General features: G+C 41.6%; 1 protein-coding gene across 1 annotated transcript; it reads right to left on the reverse strand.

The window, feature by feature from the left end:
- Positions 1-15,356: 15,356 nt before the first annotated feature.
- LOC130744309 (uncharacterized) lies at positions 15,357-16,229 on the reverse strand. The gene is made up of 3 exons (XM_057596497.1): positions 16,098-16,229; positions 15,529-15,992; positions 15,357-15,456 (listed from the first exon to the last, which is right to left on the reverse strand). The coding sequence occupies exons 1-3, from the start codon at positions 16,227-16,229 to the stop codon at positions 15,357-15,359; spliced, it is 696 nt and encodes a 231-aa protein (XP_057452480.1).
- Positions 16,230-23,524: the final 7,295 nt, after the last annotated feature.

A 23,524-nucleotide genomic window follows, 5' to 3' on the forward strand; every position in this document is an offset into this window, starting at 1 on the left:
ATCATCAAAACATAGAGTTGTACTACTAGATCAAAACTTGATCTTACAATGTCTGTCAAACTCCCCTGATCCAAAAGCACTCACTGTACATTGAGCTAGTTGACGCGGAGTAAGACTACAATCGGGTCATCCAGGTGCGGCTTTATTCCGGAGAAGTCATCAGACGAAAATGTAATATCTGGGTGTGAAAAACCGAAAGGAACCTCCATAACCGCATTCACCGCCCTGGCGTATGCTTTCTAGCCGCACTGGTGACTCCTCCTCCGCCAAACCCTCCGGCGATCGTACTCACGGGCTCCCTTGCTGCTATCAGTTTCTCGACTTCGCGCTGCAAAGTGTGGCATTCCTCTGTAACGTGGCCCGTTGCCCGGTGGTATGCGCACCATTTACGCCTTGGCTCGCCGGCCGTCCGTGTCGCCCGCATTTCTTGGAAAACTTCCGTTTCGCGCGGACTATTCATGCACACCGACTTTCCCTCCCGAGGGGAAAGCTGCCACTCCCGTGACGACTTCCGGTAGTTTTCCCCCCTGTTCGTCTCCAACTCCGCCACATCCTCCGCCTTTCGGATCTCCCTATCCTGCTGCTCCAGACGGCTATCGACGTTGCGAATTAACCGTCTCCAATCTCTGTGAGCATTCGGCGCCTGAGGCGATTGCTATTCACCCTCAGAGGCCTCCGCCGAGGGGATTGAGGATTCCTGCTCCTCACCGTGCGGCCTTCTCCATACGCGACGCGGTGGCGTACCGCGCGCGTATTCCAGCCTTCCTTCGCGTCGTTGACGATGTATCTCTATCAAGCTCCACTAGCGAACTAAGAAATCGATCGAAAATCCAAAAATCGAAGAGAATTTCACAGAAAATCAAGCCTCTCTCGACCGAATCACAATCCACGTAGTCTGGGAATCGAAATCTACCGATCCCCACAGACGGCTCCAAATGTTATATCCAAGAACATAGAGATGAGGTATGGTACCTAGAGTGAAAGGATCGTGATGTGAGAATCTAGATAGAGTTTAGAGCGTAACCGCTTAGAGAGAGAAAGTAACTGAATTTCAAGCTTGTTATTTCTCAAATGGGCTAAGAGTCCCTTACAATTGGTAACTGTCCCCTATTTATAGACTTGGGGCTGGGCCTATCGTCCTGAACTATCCTTAGTGGGCTAGTTGGGCTTCCTGGGAGAAGGCCCAACTTCCTGGTGCACACGTCGCCCTGGATAAGCGCCCCTGGGCGAGGGCCCCTGGGGTCTCGCCCAGTCCAGATCCTGTGAAAGAAAACGAGGTCATAAAAGGCGTCACGCCAGTAGCTTTGAAACACATGTAGGATACCTTGCAAAACGTTCAACGCCAGAATGAACATTTACAAGCTCAGGTGAAATACTTAAATCAAATGAAGGACGTTAGGCGGGGACAGCGCGTGGACGCTGAAGCTATAGTTGAGTTCCAACCTTTTGTGCCCGCTGTTACGGCCGTAGAGATACCGGAACATCTACAAACAATGACTTTGGACGCCTATTCTGGTAATTCTGACCCCATGTAGCACTTAAGGTATTTCAATACCAAGATGGTTATTGGGGGGGGGGTGACTGATGCAGTGAAATGTAGGTTAGTGCCATCAACATTCAAGGGTATGGCGATGACGTGGTTTATAAAGCAGCCACCATTTTCAATAGATAATTTCACTGATTTGTCTACAAAATTCTTGACTCAATTCTCGGCCAATCAGACTACAAAGACAACAATCTTTGATTTGATCAATATACACCAACAATCAGGCGAGAAACTGAAGACTTACATGGCCCGATTCAGCAAGATGGCGGTCCAGCTAGAGGAAGACAGTCCCGACGTATGCGTGGCGGCCTTTAAAAACGGAATCAGAGTAGGGACGTTAAATCGAGAATTGACAAGGCGCCCAGCTCGTGACATGATGGATTTAAGGGCGAGAGTTCAAGAATTTATTCTGATCGAGCAGGATGATCAAAATAAAAAGGAGAGAGAGGATTGGAGGAAGAACATTCAACCAGGAGCAATTCCGTTGGAAAAACATAAGGGGGGAAAAGATTCAAGGCCGACGCCTACCCCTCGCCAGCCTAGACCTGTACCTTACCAACAGGCTAAGTCAGGATTTCAAAGCAATACTTGGCATATTTAAATTCTGGCACACGCGGACAGATGTTCTACCAGATGTCTAAGACATCTTGTACAACATGATACAAAACAGTTAACTGAATATGCAATATAAAGCACATAAACAGAGACAAGACACACGAGATTGTTAACCCAGTTCGGTGCAAAATCACCTACGCCTGGAGGGTTTTCACCCAAGAGAAAGATAATCCACTATTCAGAGAAATTGTACACAAAAGGTCTTAATTGAACTGCCCCAGTTCACAGCCTTTTCTACCTATCTCTACATTTGTTTATTACTTAGTCCTCCCCGTAAGTATGAGAGCCCCTCTCACTTTCTCTCAATCACTGCCACAGTGATTCAAAAGCTCATCACAAGAGCAAAGACAGATCTCATGATCAAACAACAAAAATTCAACTCTCAGCAAAAGAATCAATATGTGAATAAGCTGAGAGAACAACAAGTGTGAACACAGACAAGAGTAAACCCTAGTTTTACTCAACAAAAGCTCCCTACCTAACACTAGGTTTCAGTCCTCATATATAGCAGTCATCCAGGCCTTGTCTTCGATGGGCTTGGACAAGAAAAGGTCCACACAACACTCAGGGAGTTACTAGGAAACAAATCTGCAGAAAAAGTCTTCAATAAAAAGTTTTCTATTCCAGAAATAAAACTCCCACACAATCTCAGATCAAATCATTGAAACCGATTTGATCACATAGAATATAATCCTTGAACGGCGCATGGAAGCTTCCAGAAATACCCTAGCTTGATCACCAAGTAATCAAAACGAAGCTTCAGAGAAAACCTAGACAGCTCTTTGCAGATTTCGCAGGGACATATGACACAGGCAAGATGTTGTGACATCGGGTCCGACATGTTGGCAAAAAAACTTAACTTCGCTAAAATGCAGACAACATAACAAAGGAACAATGAGGGAATTTCATCGGGACAAGCGGCTCAACCAGCTTCATCACCAAATACAACAGCATTAACAAAGCTGAATGCCCCACTAAGTACGATCCTACGAGCGGTTGGTCAAACAAACGTGGTACAATATCCACCGCCTCCTAGGCCTCCCCCGACTAATGTGGATACTAAAAGGTGGTGTGAATTTCACAAAGCTCTAGGGCACACTACTGGAAATTGCTGGACTTTACGACGAGAAATTGATCGCTTAATTAAGGCATGACACTTGGCAAATTTTATCAAGGATGCCTCTGTTCAGGAGCCCGCCAAGGCGGCTCAGGGTGACAAGGGAAAAGGCAAACAAGTGGTAGAGGAATTAGGTGATCCTATTGGGGAGTGTTCATCCATTGCAGGGGGATTTGGCGGAGGAGAGCTTTCAAGCAAAGCTAGGAAGAGGCATGTTGCGACGGTACATTCAGTACATAAGGCGTCCGAGGGAGCATGCTGGTTAAATCATTCCCCAATCACATTTACTCCACAAGATTTTGCGCATGTGATTCCGCATGACAATGATCCCATTGTGGTCACAATCAGGATCGACAACTACAAAACCAAAAAGGTGTTCCTTGATCAAGGGTCCTCGGCGGACATCATTTACGGTGACGCATTTGATCGTTTGGGACTCAAAGAGTCAGATTTGAAGCCTTACCCAGGAACCCTTGTTGGTTTCACAGGTGATCGTGTGAATGTGCGGGGCTATGTGGAACTTCCAACCGTTTTCGGCGAGGGAGATTTCGTCAAAAAATTTCAAGTCAAATACCTTGTCCTTGCCTGCCGAGCAAACTATAATGCTCTGCTCGGCCGTGATACGCTTAACAAGTTGTGTGCGGTAATTTCCACCTCCCACATGACCATCAAATATCCGGCGTGCAATGACAAAGTTGGAATTTTACGTGTAGACCAAGAGGCGGCCAGGGAATGCTACCTCAAAAGTGTGGCTCTTTATGGAAGGAAGGCCGCTAAGAAAAGCCACAGAATCACCGAGATCTTTCCGCAAGAGGGATTTACTTTGGACCCAAGAAATGACATGGACGATTTCCGCCCTCAGCCCCTGGAAGAAACTAAATCGGCAAAAGTCAAAGACAAGATATTGAAGATTGGCAATGGCTTGTCAAAGGACCAAGAAGAACGATTAATCGCCCTGTTGGGCGACAATTTGGATTTATTTGCTTGGACAATCAATGATGTACCTGGAATCGACCCCAGTATAATCACTCACAAGTTGGACATACGGCTAGGGGGAAAGCCGGTCATATAGACAAGGCGTCGAATGAGCGAAGAAAAGGATAAGGCGGTGCAAGTGGAGACCAATAAATTAATCAAAGCTTCATTTATTCATGAAGTACAATATCCAACATGGCTCGCCAATGTTGTGATGGTCAAAAAAGCTAATGGAAAGTGGAGAATGTGTACGGATTATACAAGTTTGAACAAAGTATGTCCAAAAGATTCTTATCCATTGCCCAATGTTCATAAATTGGTGGATGGGGCTTCTGGAAATGAACTTTTAAGCCTCATGGACGCCTATTCCGGGTATAATCAAATCATGATGCAACCCCCAGATGAGGAAAGCACGGCGTTCATGACCAATCAGGCTAATTACTGCTACAAAACCATGCCCTTTGGCTTGAAAAATGCGGGCGCCACTTATCAGCGCCTGATGGACAAAATTTTTGCAAATCAAGTTGGAAGGAACATGGAAGTATATGTTGATGACATGATTGTCAAGTCTCCCAAGGCGGGCGAGCATGGGGAAGATCTAAAAGAAGCTTTCGCTCAGTTAAGAAAATGCATAATGAAATTGAATCCTGAAAAATGTTCCTTTGGAATTCAAGGAGGAAAATTTTTAGGGTTCATGATAACATCAAGAGGAATTGAAGTAAACCCAGACAAATGCAAGGCGATTCTGGAAATGAAAAGTCCAGCCAATGTCAAGGAAGTGCAACGACTAACAGGACGTTTGACTGCTTTAGCTCGCTTTTTGCCCATGGCGGGAGATAAAGCAGCTCCATTCTTTACGTGCTTAAAGAAGGACTCAACATTTCAACGGACTGAATCATGCAAGCAAGCCTTTACCAAGTTAAAAGAATTATTGGCAACGCCGCCTGTGTTATCCAAGCCAACTCCAAATGTCCCTTTAATTCTTTACCTGGCGGTCACCGACAAAGCAGTTAGCACAGTGTTGCTTCAAGAAGAGAGGAAAAAGTATAAGATTGTTTACTTTGTTAGCCATACTTAGCAAGGCGCTGAATTGCGGTACCAAAATATTGAAAAGGCGGCTTTGGCAATTTTGAAAACAGCAAGGCGCCTCAGACCATACTTTCAAAGTTTCCAGGTGAAGGTTAAAACCGATATTCCACTAAGACAAGTGTTACAAAAGCCTGACTTGTCAGGACGATTAGTCAGTTGGTCGGTAGAGCTATCTGAGTATGACATTCAGTATGAGCCAAGGGGGACTGTCACAATCCAGAGTTTGATTGACTTTGTGGTGGAAATGACGCCCACTGAAGGCGAGGGAGTAATCGATGAGTGGATCTTATCTGTGGACGGGTCTTCAAACGACAAAGGAAGTGGGGCGGGTATAACTATTGAAAGCCCAGACAGGATGACCATTGAACAATCGTTGAAATTTGAGTTCAGGGCGAGCAACAATCAAGCAGAATATGAAGCATTAATAGTCAGATTAAGACTCGCCGTTGAGTTGGGAGTTTAGAAGCTATTCATCAAAGACGATTCACAGTTGGTGGTTAAACAAGTAAAAGGGGAATATCAAGTGAAGGACCCACAACTTTCCAAATACTTGGAAATTGTGCACAGGTTAATGATGGAGATTGAAAAAGTCAGGATAGAACATATCCCAAGAAGTCAAAATGAGCGGGCAGACGTATTGGCAAAATTGGCTAGCACTGGTCGATTAGGCAATTATCAGACAGTCATACAAGAAACTCTTCCTCACCCAAATATTGACCTTGTTGAGATAAAAATAAAGGCGGTAAAGGCCATAACAGATGGGGAACCCTCATGGATGGAGGTAATTAAGAATTTCCGTCAAAATCCCCCAAAAGAAGACAATTTGAATGCAAGAGAAAGGCGTAGGGAGGCCAGCTTCTACACACTAGTGGGCGACAAACTATAGAGGTGTGAAATAATGTCACCATTACTCAAATGCGTGGACTTTAATGACGCCCAGAGTATCATGCCAGAAGTTCACGAAGGTGTGTGCTCCAGCCACATAGGAGGGCGATCTGTAGTGAAAGTACTAAGAGCAGGGTTTTATGGCCAACAATAAAGAAAGACTGTCTAGAGTACGTTAAAAAATGCGTCAAGTGCCAAGTCTTTTCTGATTTGCATAAAGCCTCGCCAGAACACTTAACAACCATGATGGCACCATGGCCATTTGCTATGTGGGGAATGGACATTCTAGGTCCATTCCCAGTAGCAAAGGCGCAAATGAAATACATCATAGTGGCGGTGGATTATTTCACTAAATGGATAGAAGTTGAAGCATTGGAAACCATTACACCCGCCAAGATCAGAAATTTCCTATGGCGAAGGATAGTATGCAGATTTGGTGTTCCTATGGCACTGGTAATGGACAATGGGACTTAGTTTACCAGTAATTTGACAAGAGAGTTTTGTGCAGGTCTTGGGATTGAGATGAGGTTTGCATCACTAGAGCATCCTCAGACCAATGGCCAAGCTGAATCAACTAACAAAGTGATCTTGAATGGCTTAAAGACAAAGCAAGACGAGGCGAAGGGTCTCTGGGCGGAAGAGCTGCCAGGCGTCCTATGGGCGTATAACACTACTGAACAAACAAGTACTGGAGAAAAAAGGGAGGCACATCTAAGGAATGAGGCTGGAAAGGGAAGGATCGCTCGAAAGTTTGCAACAAAGGTAGTGCCAAGAACAATGAAGGCGGGAGATTTAGTGCTTCAGAAAAGAACATTACCTACCAAACACAACAAACTCTCGTCAAATTAGGATGGACCTTTCAGGGTGATTGGAGACATAGGGAACGGAGCTTACAAATTGGAACAATTGGATGGAAAAAGGGTTCCTCTACATGGAACGCCTCGCACTTGAAGCAATACTTTAGTTAAAAGAAACAACAAAGAAGTCGCACTCTTTTTTCCTTAGTAAGGTTTTTAATGAGGCGGCAAATGTAAATGAAGGGGCGATAGTTCCCATATCCAAAAATCAATGAAATTTCCTTTTTTAAGTTTGATGATTACTTCAATTACACAAGTTTATATGTTTTAAAGGCGTAAATCGCCTCAAGATACATGTTACCACGAGTAAGTCTCTTAGAATAAGAGAGTCTCGCCACTGAGAAAACAAAGCCTTGGCAATTCTAGTGGCCACTAGAAACCAAGCTCCGTCCGTAAAACGACTAAGGCTATGAAAATATGCCTAAGCCTTGAGATAATTCAAGCTACAAAAATCTCAGTAAGCAAAAATAACAAAAGAAACTTAAGACACAAATGGAAAATGAACTTCATTAAAATAAAGAGGGCGTGACCCATACATAGGAACAAAATCAGGCGGGGCCCATTACAAAACAAAGGCGGGGGAATGGGCGCAGCCTAAGCACAAAAACAAAAAGTAACATCAAAATAACTTAAGCAAGGTTTTCATCATTGGTGGTGCGATCTTGGTTCACAGAGGCATTGGGTTCCCTCCCTTCTTCCTCGCCATTATTATCCTCACCATTATCATTCTCATCATCTTCTCCCTCCAACTCACTCTCAGAGTCAAACTTGGGAAGAAGGTCAAGATCAACATCATCGTCGCCAACCACTTGGCCGTCCTGAATTTCCTTCAGAAAACCGATGCGGGAAAGATCAAACCCAGGCTCCACAACACTTATTTGCTCTTTAGCTTTGACAAAACCTTGAGCAAATTGGTGAGAAGAACACCCGAGGATAGAGGCCTTCAGGCGCTCGTACTTATTTGCCACCTTTTCACACTTCAACTGAGCAGCAGTGTGTTTGGCATCAATCGTGTCCTTCAAAGACTTAGTCTTCTACAGGAGCAATTCAGAGGTCGCCAATTCATCAGTGATCTTGGCGCATTTTTCTTCAGCCAACTTCAAACGTTTATTGGCAGCTTCAGCATCACCTTTTGCTCGCTCTCAAGCGGACTTCCATCCATTCACCTTCTTCTCAAGGCGGTGCTTAGACGAATGTATGTCTTTCACATACTGAACCATTCTCGCCACTTTTCTGGCGGCCAAAAGGGCGTGATGGATGGCCATAGAAGCAATGTTGGGGGGACCTTGGCCAGCGACATCCTTATGAAGTCTGTTATCAAAAGTTCGGTTCATGAAGTCCAAGCCGTCAAAGCGTGGGTCAGATAAACTTAGCAAGACAGGAGGAACATCGCCTCCAACGCCTGAACTAGAGCCAGCATGAACAAACGGTGTCCTTGGGCGATCAATCAAGGCGTTTGGATCCTGGCGGGGTGGCGGGAGATTGGCATCTCCCATCTTTTTCTCAACAATCGGATTGACCTTTGCAGTTTGGCCGGATTGGTTCAAGTTCTCCTGGTGCAAAACCTTGTCATCAGCAGCTTTCTCAGAGGCGCCGGAAGTTCTTTGACGCTTGGGATCCCTGTCATTACCCACGTCGGAATTACCCTCAAGGCGGGCATCCTGCTTTCTTTTCTTTTCAATCTCAGCAACAACCTTCTTTTTCTCGATTTCAGCAGCAGCTTGGGCGAGATACTCCTTCATTTTCAAAGGGCTAGCGTCAACCTTGCCTTTACCCATCTTAGCTGCACACGAAAAAGATGAGTTAAAAATGATGAACAAGTGATAAATGAAAGCTACACACAAGGATCATTAACTTACTAAAATATTGATCCAAAGTGCCAGTTTTGGATGCCTCAATCAAGTCATGACCAGAGAATACAGGCAACGGTTGAAGGTAGGCGGCGACCCCTCGCTCGGAATCCTTTAAAGCCTCAGAAGAAACATAAATTTTCCGGCGAGGATTTTTGCTCGAGTAAAAGGGAAGAAGAGGACAATTATTGGAATCCCGGAATAAATCGCTTATTTCTGACGATTCAACAATCTTAAAGAATTTTTTCTGCTAGCCCTTATAATGACTTTTGAGGGCGGTGAACCGGCTCATTTTCTTACGGGCGAGGAGTGGAACCCACTTGATCGAAGTAGGTTTTTCAGTGACAGACTTATAGAAAAGAAAAAATAAAGGGTAAGTTGGTGTGAAGCTCAGATGCTCACACTGAATTTCGAAACAACGAATAAAACCCCAAGCATTGGGCAGAAGTTGGCAAGGCGCCACATTTAAAAATGAAAGAACGTGACATATGAAAGGAGAAAAAGGAAGCTTAATATTAAGATCAGTAAAGAGGTAACCATATACATAGAAAAAGTCGGGCGACTCATCAGACGTCTCCTTTCGTAAAGTGACACAGTCATCATCGCCACAGGGGAGGATGTTTAGCTGCAAATCGTCATTACAAGAAGTGGCGGGGCTCACTTTTGTAAACCCTTGGACTGTTATTCGATGAGAGTGTATACTCCCAACACTACCCCAAATGGAGCGCCATAGGCACTTGTCTTCAATTAAATGCACATTTGTTCGCCATTCAGGCGAGGAAAGAACATCATTAGAGGAGAGAATGGAGTCAATAGAGCCGGCGGGACCGGACTCAACTCGAATAGTGGGAGAGTCAGGAATTACGACAACAGATGGTGAAGACATTTCACCGCCTGATGAAGGGGAGGAAATCTTTAAAGATGAAACGCTAACACTATTCAGAGACATTCTAGGTAGTCTCATGCAAGGAGATGAGCGGTTTGAAGAAAGAAGATGAACAGAGTGAAGAATGGAAGAAAAGAAACCAAAAACAGGAAAACAGGAAAGCAAGAAGCAGAAGACTCACCGGAGGAGGGGTCTTGAGAGTGGGTGACAAGAGCGTGGGCCAAAGGGAAACACCGCGCGATGAAGACGGCCGGAGCAAACAAATCGGATCGGAAATTGGGGGACTTGATCTTCAAAGAAAAAGAGAGCAAGAGTTTGAGTTTTTTAGAATGTATGAAAGTGAAAGGAAAAAGGGAGGTTTTATAGATGAAGAAAGAGGAGAGAGAATGAGTGGAAAAAAGGTTTGTGAAACGATGGATGAAGAGAGTGAATGAGTGGAAAAAGTGTGAACGTCGGGTTAAGAGAGAGATTTTGAAATTTTTTGAAAAGATTTTGAAAAGATATCAAAAGGTGAAAAGGCATCCCATGATCCTAGGTTTACACGAAACAAGGCAACTCCTCGAGACGCACGCACATGCAAATTACATTCATTACTAATGATGGCAAAATCCGGGAAAATGAGGATGCGTGTGTCCGTGAAAAAGATTTGATTGACATTTGATGGAAAACCGCCAGGAAATCATCAAAACTTTGACATGAAAGATTGACTTATGCAACTAAAACGTGGCAACTTATAAACAGGGCGCCACAATCAGGGCGAGACAAATCAATTACGAAGACAAGGCGCATAACCACGTTGTATGATCTTATTCTTATCACGCCTAGAAAAGGACAATTTCATCAAACGAACAAAATGGCCAAATTCCTCGTCCAGGCGACACAAGTGGTAGGCGACTGAACTATTGGAAAGCACGACAAAGACATTTCGACTCAAGTATCATGAACCTCATATCTTGGGGGCTTGTGGACCGGGCGGGACATAAGCTATCTTATGCCCGCCCATGACACCAACGGATTAGGGAGAGACACCGGTTTTGTAGGGCCATAGGCGATGATGAATGGGTTTGTGGATTGTCGTCTTACTAATGGTCTCGCTTGCCAGCTGGCGGATTCTTTTGGGTTTGTCTTATTTGCACAGGGATTTGGGCCTTGATTCTAAACGCCCAAATGTAGGAATAATCTAGATGAGGACCTCACCCACTATAAAAGGGGGGTCTTTACCTTGTATCTGACACCTTTTTGACCATTAATGAAAATATTTCCTTATTATTGCATCATATCTATAATAGCACTGAGATTGATGACTTTGTCCTCCACCAAATTCCTAATGAAGTGATGCCTAATGTCAATGTGTTTTGTTCTGCTGTGCTGGATTGGATTCTTGGAAATATTAATAGCACTGAGATTGTCGCAGTACAATGTCATGACATCTTGTTCGACATCATACTCCTTGAGCATTTGCTTCATCCAAACTAGCTGAGTACAACTACTTCCTGCTGCAATATACTCTGCCTCTGCAGTTGACAATGACACACAATTTTGCTTTTTACTAAACCAGGAAATAAGATTATTTCCTAGAAAGAAACAACCTGCAGATGTGCTTTTCCTATCATCAGCACTACCTGCCCAATCTGCATCACAATAACCTACCAAAGAGGAGTTAGTATCATGAGTATAAAGTATACCATAGTTGCTTGTACCATTGATGTATTTGATGATCCTCTTCACTTGCAGCAGATGACTTGTCTTGGGTGCAGCTTGGTATCTTGCACACACACCAACAACAAACATAATGTCTGGCCTGCTTGCTGTAAGATACAGTAAGCTTCCAATCATACTCCTGTACAAGATTTGATCAACATCCTCTCCTTTGTCATCCTTAGTTAGTTTGACATGAGTTACAGCTGGAGTTCTCTTGTGACCAAACTTCTTAACAATTCCTTTAGCATACTTACTCCGAGAGATGAACATAGAATCCTTCATTTGTTTGACTTGCAGACCTAAGAAATAATTTAGCTCACCAACTAAACTCATTTCAAACTCATATTTCATTTGTTGAACGAAATGCTCCACCATCGCGTTCGACATCCCTCCAAAAACTATGTCATCCACATAAATCTGTGCAATCATAAGCTTCCCTTTATCATTCTTCACAAACAGAGTCTTGTCAATTCCTCCTTTGCAATAGCCATTGCTGACAAGAAATTCAGTGAGCCTCTCATACCAAGCCCTTGGGGCTTGTTTCAGACCATACAAGGTCTTCCTCAACTTATACACATGATCAGGAAAATGAGGATCAACGAACCCTTTAGGCTGCTCAACATAAACTTCCTCATTCAAGTACCATTTAAAAAGGCACTCTTTACATCCATCTGGTATAACCTGAATTTCTTCAAGCAAGCCAGTCCCAACAAAAGTCTAATAGATTCCAATCTGGCTACTGGAGCAAAAGTTTCATCAAAATCAACTCCTTCTATTTGGGTATAGCCTTGAGCAACCAATCTTGCTTTATTTATGGTGACAACCCCATGTTCATCAGACTTGTTTTTGAAGATCCATTTGGTACCAATTATATTTGCATCCTCAGTTCTTGACACCAACTCCCAGACTTCATTTCTCTTGAACTGTTCCAGTTCTTCCTGCATTGCATTAATCCAGTATTCATCAGTTAATGCCTCATTTACATTCTTGGGTTCAAGCTTGGATATGAAGCAAGCATGAGCAATGAGACTTTTGGACCTAGTGGTGACACCTTCATGAAGATCGCTTATGATGTTCTCTTGTGGATGTATCTTCTGAATTCTGATTGAAGGAGCCTTATTAGAAGTGATTAACTCATTCTCCTCCTCAGGTGCACTTGTCTCAGGGGCGATGTCCTGGTCATCCGTTGGAACATCTTCATTTTCAGTAACATCATCATCTTCCACAAGTATACTTCTCTTCATCTCACATGGCATGTCATCAACAATCACATTGAATGATTACATCATTGTCTTTGTGCGAAGATTGTACACCCTGTAGGCTCTGCTGTTTGTTGAATAACCCATGAAAAATCCTACATCACTCTTAGGATCAAGCTTTCTTCTCTGCTCTTGATTTGCAAGTATATAGCATTTACTTCCAAACACATGAAAGTATTTAACAATAGGCTTTCTTCCCTTCCATAATTCATACTGAGTAGAGGAAGTTCCTGCTCTAATGGTTACTCGGTTGTGTATGTAACAAGCTGTGCTCATGGCTTTTCCCCAAAACTAAAAAGGAATCTTCTTGGCATGTAACATTACTCTACCTGACTCCTGCAGAGTTCTATTCTTCCTCTCAACAACCTCATTTTGTTGAGGTGTGATCGGTGTAGAAAACTCATGGCTTATTCCTTATAATCCACATAACTCAGTGAACTTGGAGTTCTCAAACTCCTTCCCATGATCACTCCTGATTCTCATAATGACACTGCTCTTTTCATTCTGAAGTTTCAAGCACAAATTCTTGAAAATATCAAATGTCTCTGACTTTTCTCTAATGAAGTCCACCCAAGTGTACCTGGAAAAATCATCAACAAACACAAATACATACCTCTTTCCTCCCAGACTTTCTACTTGCATAGGACCCATGTGATCCATGTGTAGGAGTTCTGGGACCTTTGATGTTGTCTGATGCTGGAGCATCTTGTGTGACATCTTGGTTTGCTTTCCTATCTGGCACTCTCCACACATTCTTCCTTCACCAAGTTTTAAATTAGGTAGACCTTTGATTGCTTCCTCAATGATGATCTTCTGCATGCTCTTGAGGTTAAGATGACCCAGTTTTTGATGCTAGAGGTTTATCTCATCTTCCTTTGACAACAAGCACCTTGAAAAATGAGACTTCTCCTCTGATGTCCACATATAGCAGTTATCCTTGGATCTGACTCCTCTCATTACTACCTCTTGATCATGCTTAGTAACAACACATTCTGTTTTGCTAAACTTTACATCAAGCCCTTTATCACAGAGTTGACTTATACTGATAAGATTTGCTGTTAGCCCTTTCACAAGCCGCTCATCAGTCAAATTAGGAGATCCAGAACCTACAAGTTTTCCAATTCCTTTGATCTTCCCTTTGGCTCCATCTCCAAAAGTAACAAAGCTACTGGAGTGTCCTCTTATATTTTCCAAGTAGCTCTTGTCTCCTGTCATGTGTCTTGAACAACCCCTATCAAAATAACAGTCTTCCCTTGATGAAGCTCTGAAAGAGGTATGAGCAATCAGACCTGAGACTTCACCTTTAGGTTTCCACTTTCTTTTCACTTGGGTGTTTTCAGGGCTTTTAGGCTGACTTGGAATCTGAGGATAACCATATAATTTGAAACAATAAGGCCTTATATGACCATTTCTTCCACAGTAATGACCAAGGTTGTTAGACTCGTGAGTCTAAGCAGACTCGTTTTGGGTAGGTAGACTCGACTCGTAGACTCGACGAGACTCGAGTCTACCAGAAATGAAAATTTACTAAGTATAACCTTGTCACATGAAGAATAAATACAAACATATAATCTAATTATAAGATCATCCAAGATGCATTTAATCAAATAAACTCAAAATCCAACTTCATAATAAAGCAATTAAGCAAAGGTTAACAAAGTACCACACATAAGTTAAGTAGTAAGTACCAAAATAAAGTACATACTCAAAGTACCACAACAAAAGCATTAAAACAAAGTACATAAAAGTCAGATGAAAAGTCATTCTTCCATTCCATGATCATCACCATCATCATCTTCAGATTTCCCTCCATCATCATTGCCATCGGCATTACCTTCATCAGAATCAGATAAAAAGTCTTGTCTAATTCCACTTCCACTTGCATTAGTATGACTAATACTTCCTCCAACTTCATCCAAATCAACATTAACATCATTATCATTAAGATGTTCAAGTCCAACCTCTTCATTCAATTCATTGACATTAACATCTTCTCATTCCTCAGTTATCCACTCATCATCTAAAGCAACTTCCTCAAAAGAACAAGAGGCAAAAACATTTCTCTTTTTTGGTTTATTCTTCAACTTCAAGTTGTACATGACATGAACCAAATCATTCATCTTCTTTTGGTGCAATTTATTCCTTTTCTTTGTATGCACCTAGAAATAAAACGTAAGTTTACAATTTCATTATTATCTAAAAATATCATAACTTCCTAAATTCTAAGCCATATATATTAATATATAGAAACAAAGTGAGATACAAGTCAAACATACCATTTCAAATGCGCTCCAATTGCGCTCACACCCGGAAGAACTACAAGTCAAGCTTAGAACCCGAATGGCAAAATTCCTTAGTTCGGGGCAATGATCTCCATAAGCCTCCCACCATTCTGCTGGAGTCACAGTCTTCCTAACACTTTGTGCATCTTCTAGTCCAAACATGCCTTTTCTATTATGAAACACAATAAGTTGGGCATGAATCTTTTTCCTCTCCACGGCATTGGGTACCATCTTTATCATGCAACTGTATAGCCCTTCTTTGACCTCAACATCTTCTTTTTTGAAATTAGAATCCTAATGGAAGTATGGATTAAGATAATATCCAGCTGCATGTAAGGGCCTATGAAGTTTTTTATCCCACCTCTCATCAATGATTTTCCATACAGACTCATATCTACAATATAAAGACAACATTTAGTTTCAAGAAAGAGTGAAAATAATCTATGAATAAGGAAAACGTATTTACCTTTTCTTGACACCCTTGAAGTTTGTTATTATCTTCTCTTTAGCGGTATCAATTGCATCATATATGAAACCCATGGCGGGTTTTTCATCTGAATCCACCAAGCGAAGGACTTCTATCATAGGACCAGCAGCCTTGAGACATATCACTATGTTCTTCCAAAATTGAGAATCCTTTACTATTCTTTGCACCTTTTCCCCCTCTGTTGAAGTAGCAAACTTAGTTGACCTCCAATCTTCTGAATCAAACATGGCCCTCAATGGTGTTTCAAGTTCACTAAGACAAGATAGAGTCAAATATGCTGTGGCAAAGCGTGTCGCACCAGGCCTAATCAAGTCCCTCCCAGAAGTCTCTTTCCTCAACAAAGTAATAAGCATAGTCCTGGAATATATGTAGGTGGTGATATTTCTTCCCTTCTTTATAGTGACTTTATGCACATTCAAAATCTTCTCAAAATCTTCTAATATCTAGTCAATGCAATGTGCCGCACACGGGGTCCAATACAAATGATCTATTGTTTGCATCAACTTTTCTCCCGCTGCTTTGTAATTTGCAGCATTATCAGTAACCACCTGAACAACATTTTCTGCTCCAACATAATTGATAGCATCTTCCAACATTTTTGAAACCTTATCAGTGGTTTTTGAAATGTCAGAAGTGTCCAATGAATACAGAAAAAATGTACCTTTAGGACTGTTTAGCATGAAGTTGCAAATTGAGCGCCTCTTCCTATCCGTCCATCCATCAGACATGATTGTGCAACCATTTTTTTTTCCATTCCCCCTTAAACTCATCTCTTATTTCATAAGTTCGAGCCACAGCTCGTTTCAAAAGCTTTTCTCTAATATCATTATAAGAAGGTGGCTTGAAACCACATCCATATCTCCCAACAGTCTCCAACATTTTTGCAAAAGCAGGATTTTTCACCACATTGAAAGAAAGATCACTTGTGTAGAAAAATTCAGCAATTTCATCATAAGCTTGCTCCTTCAAGTCCTTTTTCAGCATTTCATTCAAATGTTGTTGCACCCCTCCTCCACTACTCTTTCCCTTTGATGTGAAGCTAAGAAGACCTATCCCTTTGCTTTGAATTTGATGCCTAGCAACATCAACCTCCACTTCATTTTCTGCACTAATGTCAATCAAATGCCTCTTTTTATTTTTTGCATCTTCAGCATTAGACACAATTTGCTTAAATAATTGCATCACATCATCTGGGACACTAACACATTTCCCAGCATCTCCTCCATAACAAGCAAGGTATAACTTGAATCTATTAATTCCTCCCCAGAATTCGGTATGACAATAGTTGCAGCGAACTTTTTTGCCATTTCCAAGAACATCTATCCCATGTTTCCACCCAGGATCATTTCTTCTTCCGGGATAGTTCGATCTTCCTCTTACATTAGAAGAAGCAGTAGCAGTGTTTTGTGAATTTTCAGCCCCTGACATTGCACTCACTCACTGTCCGGTCTGTCCCAGAAAACAAAAATAGCAAGTAAGCAAATTACTCACTCACAGGCACAGCTCATTGTCTCAGAAATGAAAGAACATGGAAATGAAAAAAAAAACAAAAGAACTCACAGTCACAGAAATAGAAAGAGATGAAAATGAACAAACAGGGAATAGGGAACAGAAGCAACAAAGCAAATTAACAAACAATAATAAAGAAGAAGCAGTAGCAAATCGGGAAGGAAGAATGAAATGAAAAAAAAAAATAGGACAAGGAGAGAACACGATGGACTGATGGAGAGAAGCTTACCCAAGAACAGAGTAGGAGACGCGAGAGGCGGCGGCGCGAGACGGCGGCGGAGGCGGTGCCGCGCACGTTGAGTGGAAGAACACGCGAGAGAGGTCAGAGGAGAAGGAACGCGTAGTGGAAGAGGAACGCGATCCAGGTTGAAAATAGGTTTAGTTTTAGGGATTTTTAATAAATTTGGGATTTTTTAACTTAAAAAAAAAACCCTTGACTCGGTGACTCGGTCATGACTCGCGAGTCGACCGAGGCAGACCAAGTCTGGCCAGAAAACGAGTCTGGCAGCGAGTCGACTCGTTTTTCCTATGTAGACTCGCGAGTCTACCGAGTCACCGAGTTAACTCGCGAGTCTAACAACCTTGGTAATGACATCTCCAAGGGGCACTTCTGACACTTATGTACTGAGAAGTCACATGTCGAGGCACATGCTGAGGCATCTGCCCAACCATCGGTTTGTTGATTGGTTTCTTGAATTCAGATTTCTTTGCAGCAGCCACAAATTCCTTTGGACCCTTCTGACTTTCCTTGTTTGTGTTCCTGTAATCAAAGCCAATACCCTTCAAACTTCTCCCTTGTTTGCTTGTTTCCTTAAGGATTTCATTAAGCATATCTGATCCATTATTTAGCATCCTAAGGGATTTGTGTGTAGTTTCAAGCTTGTTCTTCAAGACAGCAACTTCCTCCTACAATTCTGCATTAACACCCATTAATTTTACCTTTTCCAGAGTATTAATGTTTTCAAGTTTTGATTTCCAGTCATCAAGTTCTTCTTTTAGCTTGCTGCTGATCTCCCATAACTTCTCCTTTTGAGTAGTCAGCTGCTCTATCTCACTTTCTTGCTTTCTTACACGCTTCCTCCCACTTGCTATGCAACAGCCTGTAGGGTGTCAGCCAGCTCTTCATCAGTTATGTCTTCATCACTGGAGTCAGTTTCATTAATCATTCCAGTGAAGGGAGTAACTTTGTTTGCAGAGACCCCATCTTCCTCATCAGTGTCTTCATCTGACCAGGTTACCATCATGCCTTTCTTCTGCTTTTTAATGTAAGTAGCACATTCAGTCCTGATGTGACCATATCCTTCACATTCATGGCATTGCACTCCTTTATTCTGACCAGATCTATCATCATCCTTGGGTTTCCTCTGAAACTTTGAAGATTTGGCATTGTCAAACCTCATGTCCTGGACATTAGACTTTGACCTCTTATCAATCTTCCTTAGAGCTCTGTTAAATTTTCTTCCAAGCAGAGCTAGAGCTTCAGAAAGATTTTCACCTTCACATTCAATATCATCATCCTCATCAGTGTTGGACACAAAGGCTATGCTCTTAGACTTCTTCTAAGTCTTGTCAAAAGTCAACTCATAGGTTTGCAGAGAGCCAATAAGTTCATCAACCTTCATGTTTGCAATGTCCTGAGCTTCTTCAATAGCAATGACTTTCATGACAAACTTCTTAGGCAAAGATCTCAGAATTTTCCTCACAAGCTTCTCATCTGACATAGGTTCTCCCAAGGCAAACGATGAGTTGGCCAAGTCACGTACACGCATATGAAATTCTGAAATTGTCTCCTCTTCAGTCATTCTCATGTTCTCAAACCGAGTAGTCAGCATTTGTTGAGGATTTACCTGGAATCTTGCACGTAAGCAAACATTGTACATGATATCTGGTCTGCTGGACGTTAGATACAAAAGTGATCCTATCATCCCTCTGTACGAAGTTGGATCAACTGGTGAACCTTCATTATTCTTGTCCAGGACGGTGTTTGGATACATGGGGGTTCTCATTTCATTTGATTTGTGCATGTTGTATTTCTTGAGCATATCTTTGATGTACTTGGTCTGATAAATATAGATCTTGTCTTTCTCTTGCTTGATTTGTAGACCCAGAAAAAATTTCAGTTCTCCCATCATACTCATTTCAAATTCACTTTGCATGAGAGTAGAAAACTCTTTGCACAGTTTATCATTAGTTGCTCCAAAGATGATGTCATCAACGTACAGTTGTACAAGGATGTAATCATCTTTCAGTTGCTTCCTAAAAAGTGTGTTGTCGATATTTCCTCTTGAGAAATCGTTCTTCATAAGAAAACTGCTTAGACGATCATACCATGCTCTTGGGGCTTGTTTTAAATCGTATAGAGCTTTTCTGAGTTTGAACACATGATCTGAAGCAGACGGTTCTTCAAATCCTGGAGGTTGCTTCACATAAAATTCTTCTTCAATTACTCCATTCTGAAATGCACTTTTGACATCCATTTGATATAGTTTGATGGAGTGTTGACATGCAAACGCTAGAAGGATACGAATGGCTTCAATTCTTGCTACAGGAGCAAACTTTTCTGTGTAGTCAATTCCTTCTTGTTGATTGTACCCTTGAGCTACTAGTCTTGCCTTGTTTCTAGTAACTTTTTCATTTTCTTCCATCTTGTTTCTAAAAACCCATCTGGTAACAATAATTGATTTTCCTTTGGCTTTTGGTACAAGTGTCCAGACTTGACTTCTTTCAAATTGATTCAGCTCTTCTTGCATTGCCAGCATCCATCCTTCGTCTTGTAGAGTTTCGTCCACCGTCTTCGGTTCAATTTCTGAGATGAATGCGTTGTTGGATTCTTCTATGAACGCTGATCTGGTTCAGACTTTTTCTAATACACTGCCAATGATCGGCTCCGATGGATGATCTGACTTGTATTTCCACTCTTTAGGAAGGGAATTCCACTTGAGGTCATTACTTGATTGAACTGTTCAGGAGTAGACGTTTGAGGTAGAGTGGATGGTTCTTCATGTGAAGTTTCTGATGGTTGAGCCTCTCTTGAAATCTCTTCTTCATCTCGATCAAATAGATCAAGGTTTAGGAAATCTCTTTCTAAAAGATCAGTAGCTTCAGTTGATTGGTCATCAAACTTGACGTTAATTGATTCTTCAACCACTTGTGGTCTAGAGTTGAAAACTCTATAAGCTTTGGAATGAGAGGAGTACCCAAGGAGAATTCCTTGATCAGACTTGTTGTCAAACTTCCAAATATTGTCCTTTGCGTTTAGGATGAAACATTTACAACCAAAGGGATGGAAGTACGATACGGTTGGACGTCTTCCTTGTCATAGTTCATACGGAGTCTTTTTTAGCATGGGTCTCATGGATATTCTGTTCTGAATGTTGCATACAGTTTCAATAGCTTTAGCCCAAAAATATTTTGGAAGAGATCTTTCATTGAGCATTGTCCTTGCCATTTCCTGAAGTGACCTGTTCTTCCGTTCAGCAACACCGTTATGCTGAGGAGTTCTTGGAGCTGAGAATTGATGAGTGATACCTTCTTGTTCACTGAATTTTTCAAAATCTTCGTTGACAAATTCTCCTCCTCTATCACTGCGGATGGCTGTGATGCAGTAGCCTTTCTCATTCTGAACTCTCTTGCTGAACACTTTGAATGCTTGAAAGGTTTCATCTTTGTTTCGTAGGAAGTGAACCCAACAAAATCTTGTGTAGTCATCGATTATGAAAAAACAATATCTTTTTCCATAGATACTAGCTACTCTAGTAGGTCCAAACAAATCCATATGTAAAAGGTCCAGAGGTTTACTAGTGCTGACAAAGTTTTTAGCACGACAGGAGGTACGATGCCGTTTGCTTTGAACACAAGCAGAACATGTAACGTCAGACCAGATGATAGTTTCGGCAGACCACGCACTAAGTCATTACTTATGATTTTAGTAATGGTCCTTCAGGAAGCATGCCCTAGCTTCCTGTGCCAAAGCCAAGTATTGTCCTCTGATAATATTAGACAAGTTACATTTTGATTTGCCAGATTTTCCAAGTTCGTCTTATAGAGATTTGTGAGACCCAAGTTTTTAAGCTTAAAATAAATTGATAAAATTCTTATTCACGATTAGGTTCGATGTAACGTGAAGGAAAACTGAACAAGTGTTCATCAAATGGAATAAATTTATCAAGGAGAAAGTTCAGGAAAAGGCTAAGGATAACACTAGAATCGATATAAGTTATAGCGCAAGTATTATTCGCTTATGCCTAGGACAAGTGCATTAGTAAACGACTAATTTACCCTTAAAAGCACTATAGAAACTAATTCCAAAAATCTACAGGGAAATGTTAGAATTTCTCTTAATCATTTCCATGACAAGCGTTTCGATACGAAACCCTTGGATGTATGAACGTTCGATTCTAATTCTCGAAGGTTTGCCGAAACTAAATCCCTGATAGCTCAAGAACCTTAAAATAAATTGTCGATGAAGACTTTTTCTATTCAGAGCTTCAAACGAAGATTCCACACGTGTGTACCGATTTCTTTCGATGTTTCTAATCTTTCTTCAGAAAGAAGTTTTCTCATCCGACATCAACTGCAAAAAGTAGTTTTTCGGGTAAAATCGATTTACACCGACTTTGGATCGTTTGCCTTAATTCTGGAAACCTGTTTCGAGTTCTGGAATTCTATCGCCAGAACCTATCTTAGAATTCACAGAGGAATGCACAGGAAAAATCGGAATCGCAAAATTTTCATTTTCCCGCGTTTTCCGTCTTCTATAAATAGCTTGAAAATCAAAAAACTTCATCACCATTGCACCTTGAACCCGCGAGCTTGGAGGAGAGAAAGGGAGGAAGAGGTTTTCGCCGTTTCTTGCCTGATCATCGCACTGACAGTTGCTACGCGTAGACCTCGAGGTATAGATGTTATTCCTTACTTCTGATCGTCAATTCTGTCGCTTTTCTCTATATTTTTCTGTGCTCAAAGTTTCGATCTTTTTGTAAAACTGTCCAAATAACTTGATTTTAGTGTCTAAACATATATTCCCTACTAACCCAAGACTACTTCTAGCGGATTACATTTCGCCGAATCTCGGCGAATCGTCGCCGAGCTTCGATTCTGCTCAAATACCCATTTTTCGACTAAAGTTTCGCCCTTTTGACTTAAAACTCTCGACTGAGCTTTGCGCCAGTAGGATTAGTTGTCAGAAACGTCGTTGGTGACGTCCCTATCCAATTTGTTTTTCGAAATTCCAATTTTTAAATTCCGAGCTAAAAACACTGACCAAAATACCCCTGCGTCAGTTTTCGATCCGATAATTTTTCCGAGCTTTAATTCGCCTTAGTTCCGACTAATAATAACCTAGGAATCAAGTTTAATCGAAGAAAAAGCGCCGGAACACATTTTCATGTGTTGTGGCCGAGAGCACCCTGAGGGGGGGAGGAAAATTTCCTTTTTCGAAAACTCGTCTTATCGCGTTAGGTTATCGTACTTCGGAGTTTATAATGCTTCGTGTAACCTTAGTAATTATTGTTTTCTGAGTTTCTGACTTGTTGTGGTTGAATTCTGTGATTTCGCTCTAAGGTTCGTTTGAGGAATTCCGTGGAGCGAAAGGAGGAGATCGTGAAGGAACGTTGCAGGAACGCACTAGAGGAACTACAGGTGAGGGCTACTCACTGAATACTAGCTAATGCTTTAGGTGTCGACGAATTCGACTTGATTTATTGTTTATGCACTTGATTGTGATTGACTGGGAAATGTTTTCGGGAGGCTTCGGCAGAGTGAACTAATTGAGACGTGTGTCTTCGTTTTCTGAGGCTTCGGCCGACATTGTTGATTATTTATCGCTTGAATTGTTGTTGATTGATTCGCATGCTATGTGCTAAATGGTTAATTTAGGATGTGTTGATATATGTGCCATGACTTTTGGATTGTGCTAATTTGATTATGCAATTACACATATATCTGTTGTACGTCAGAGTGAGGATAACGAGCAGTTATGCCACACTCATCATGAGATTTTGGGAAAGTTTGACAGGACGAACAGAGGTTCGGGCCTTGTTATTGTTTTTAATGGATCGAGACCTTCTCTGGGAGTTACTTGGGATGATGGGATCTTTTAAACTCATAAGATTAGAGACAAACCTAAATGGAAACTATTTTATAAGGAAAATTCATAATACACTAAACAACCTCTGAACCCTTTAAATAATGATAACAATCTCAGATGAAAGCATAGGGTTTGGATATAAGTTTTGGAAAATGAGAAGTGTCGCCGAATCCAAGTTTTCGGGGAAACTAATAAGTTTCTGAGTATGTTGATACTCTTTTGCTCGATGAGCAGCTTTATTGTTTGGCTATCTAAAAGATAAGCCGGGAAATTAATAAGTTTCTGAGTACGTTGATGCTCTTTTGCTCGACGAGCAGTTTATTTGTTTGGCTATCTAAAGGATAAGTCGGGGAACTATAAGTCCCAAGTACATTGGTA

This window comes from Lotus japonicus, chromosome 3 (assembly GCF_012489685.1).
Source record: "Lotus japonicus ecotype B-129 chromosome 3, LjGifu_v1.2".
Taxonomy (NCBI): domain Eukaryota; kingdom Viridiplantae; phylum Streptophyta; class Magnoliopsida; order Fabales; family Fabaceae; genus Lotus; species Lotus japonicus.

Bases quoted from the DNA above. Each gene is read 5' to 3' on its own strand.
- LOC130744309 (XM_057596497.1), bottom strand. From the start codon at position 16,229: ATGCTAAACAGTCCTAAAGGTACATTTTTTCTGTATTCATTGGACACT. The intron at 15,993-16,097 runs GTGGTTACTGAT...TGCATTGACTAG, and splicing joins GAGCAGAAAATGTTGTTCAG to ATATTAGAAGATTTTGAGAA. The intron at 15,457-15,528 runs GTAAATACGTTT...TTTATATTGTAG, and splicing joins TTCAAGGGTGTCAAGAAAAG to ATATGAGTCTGTATGGAAAA.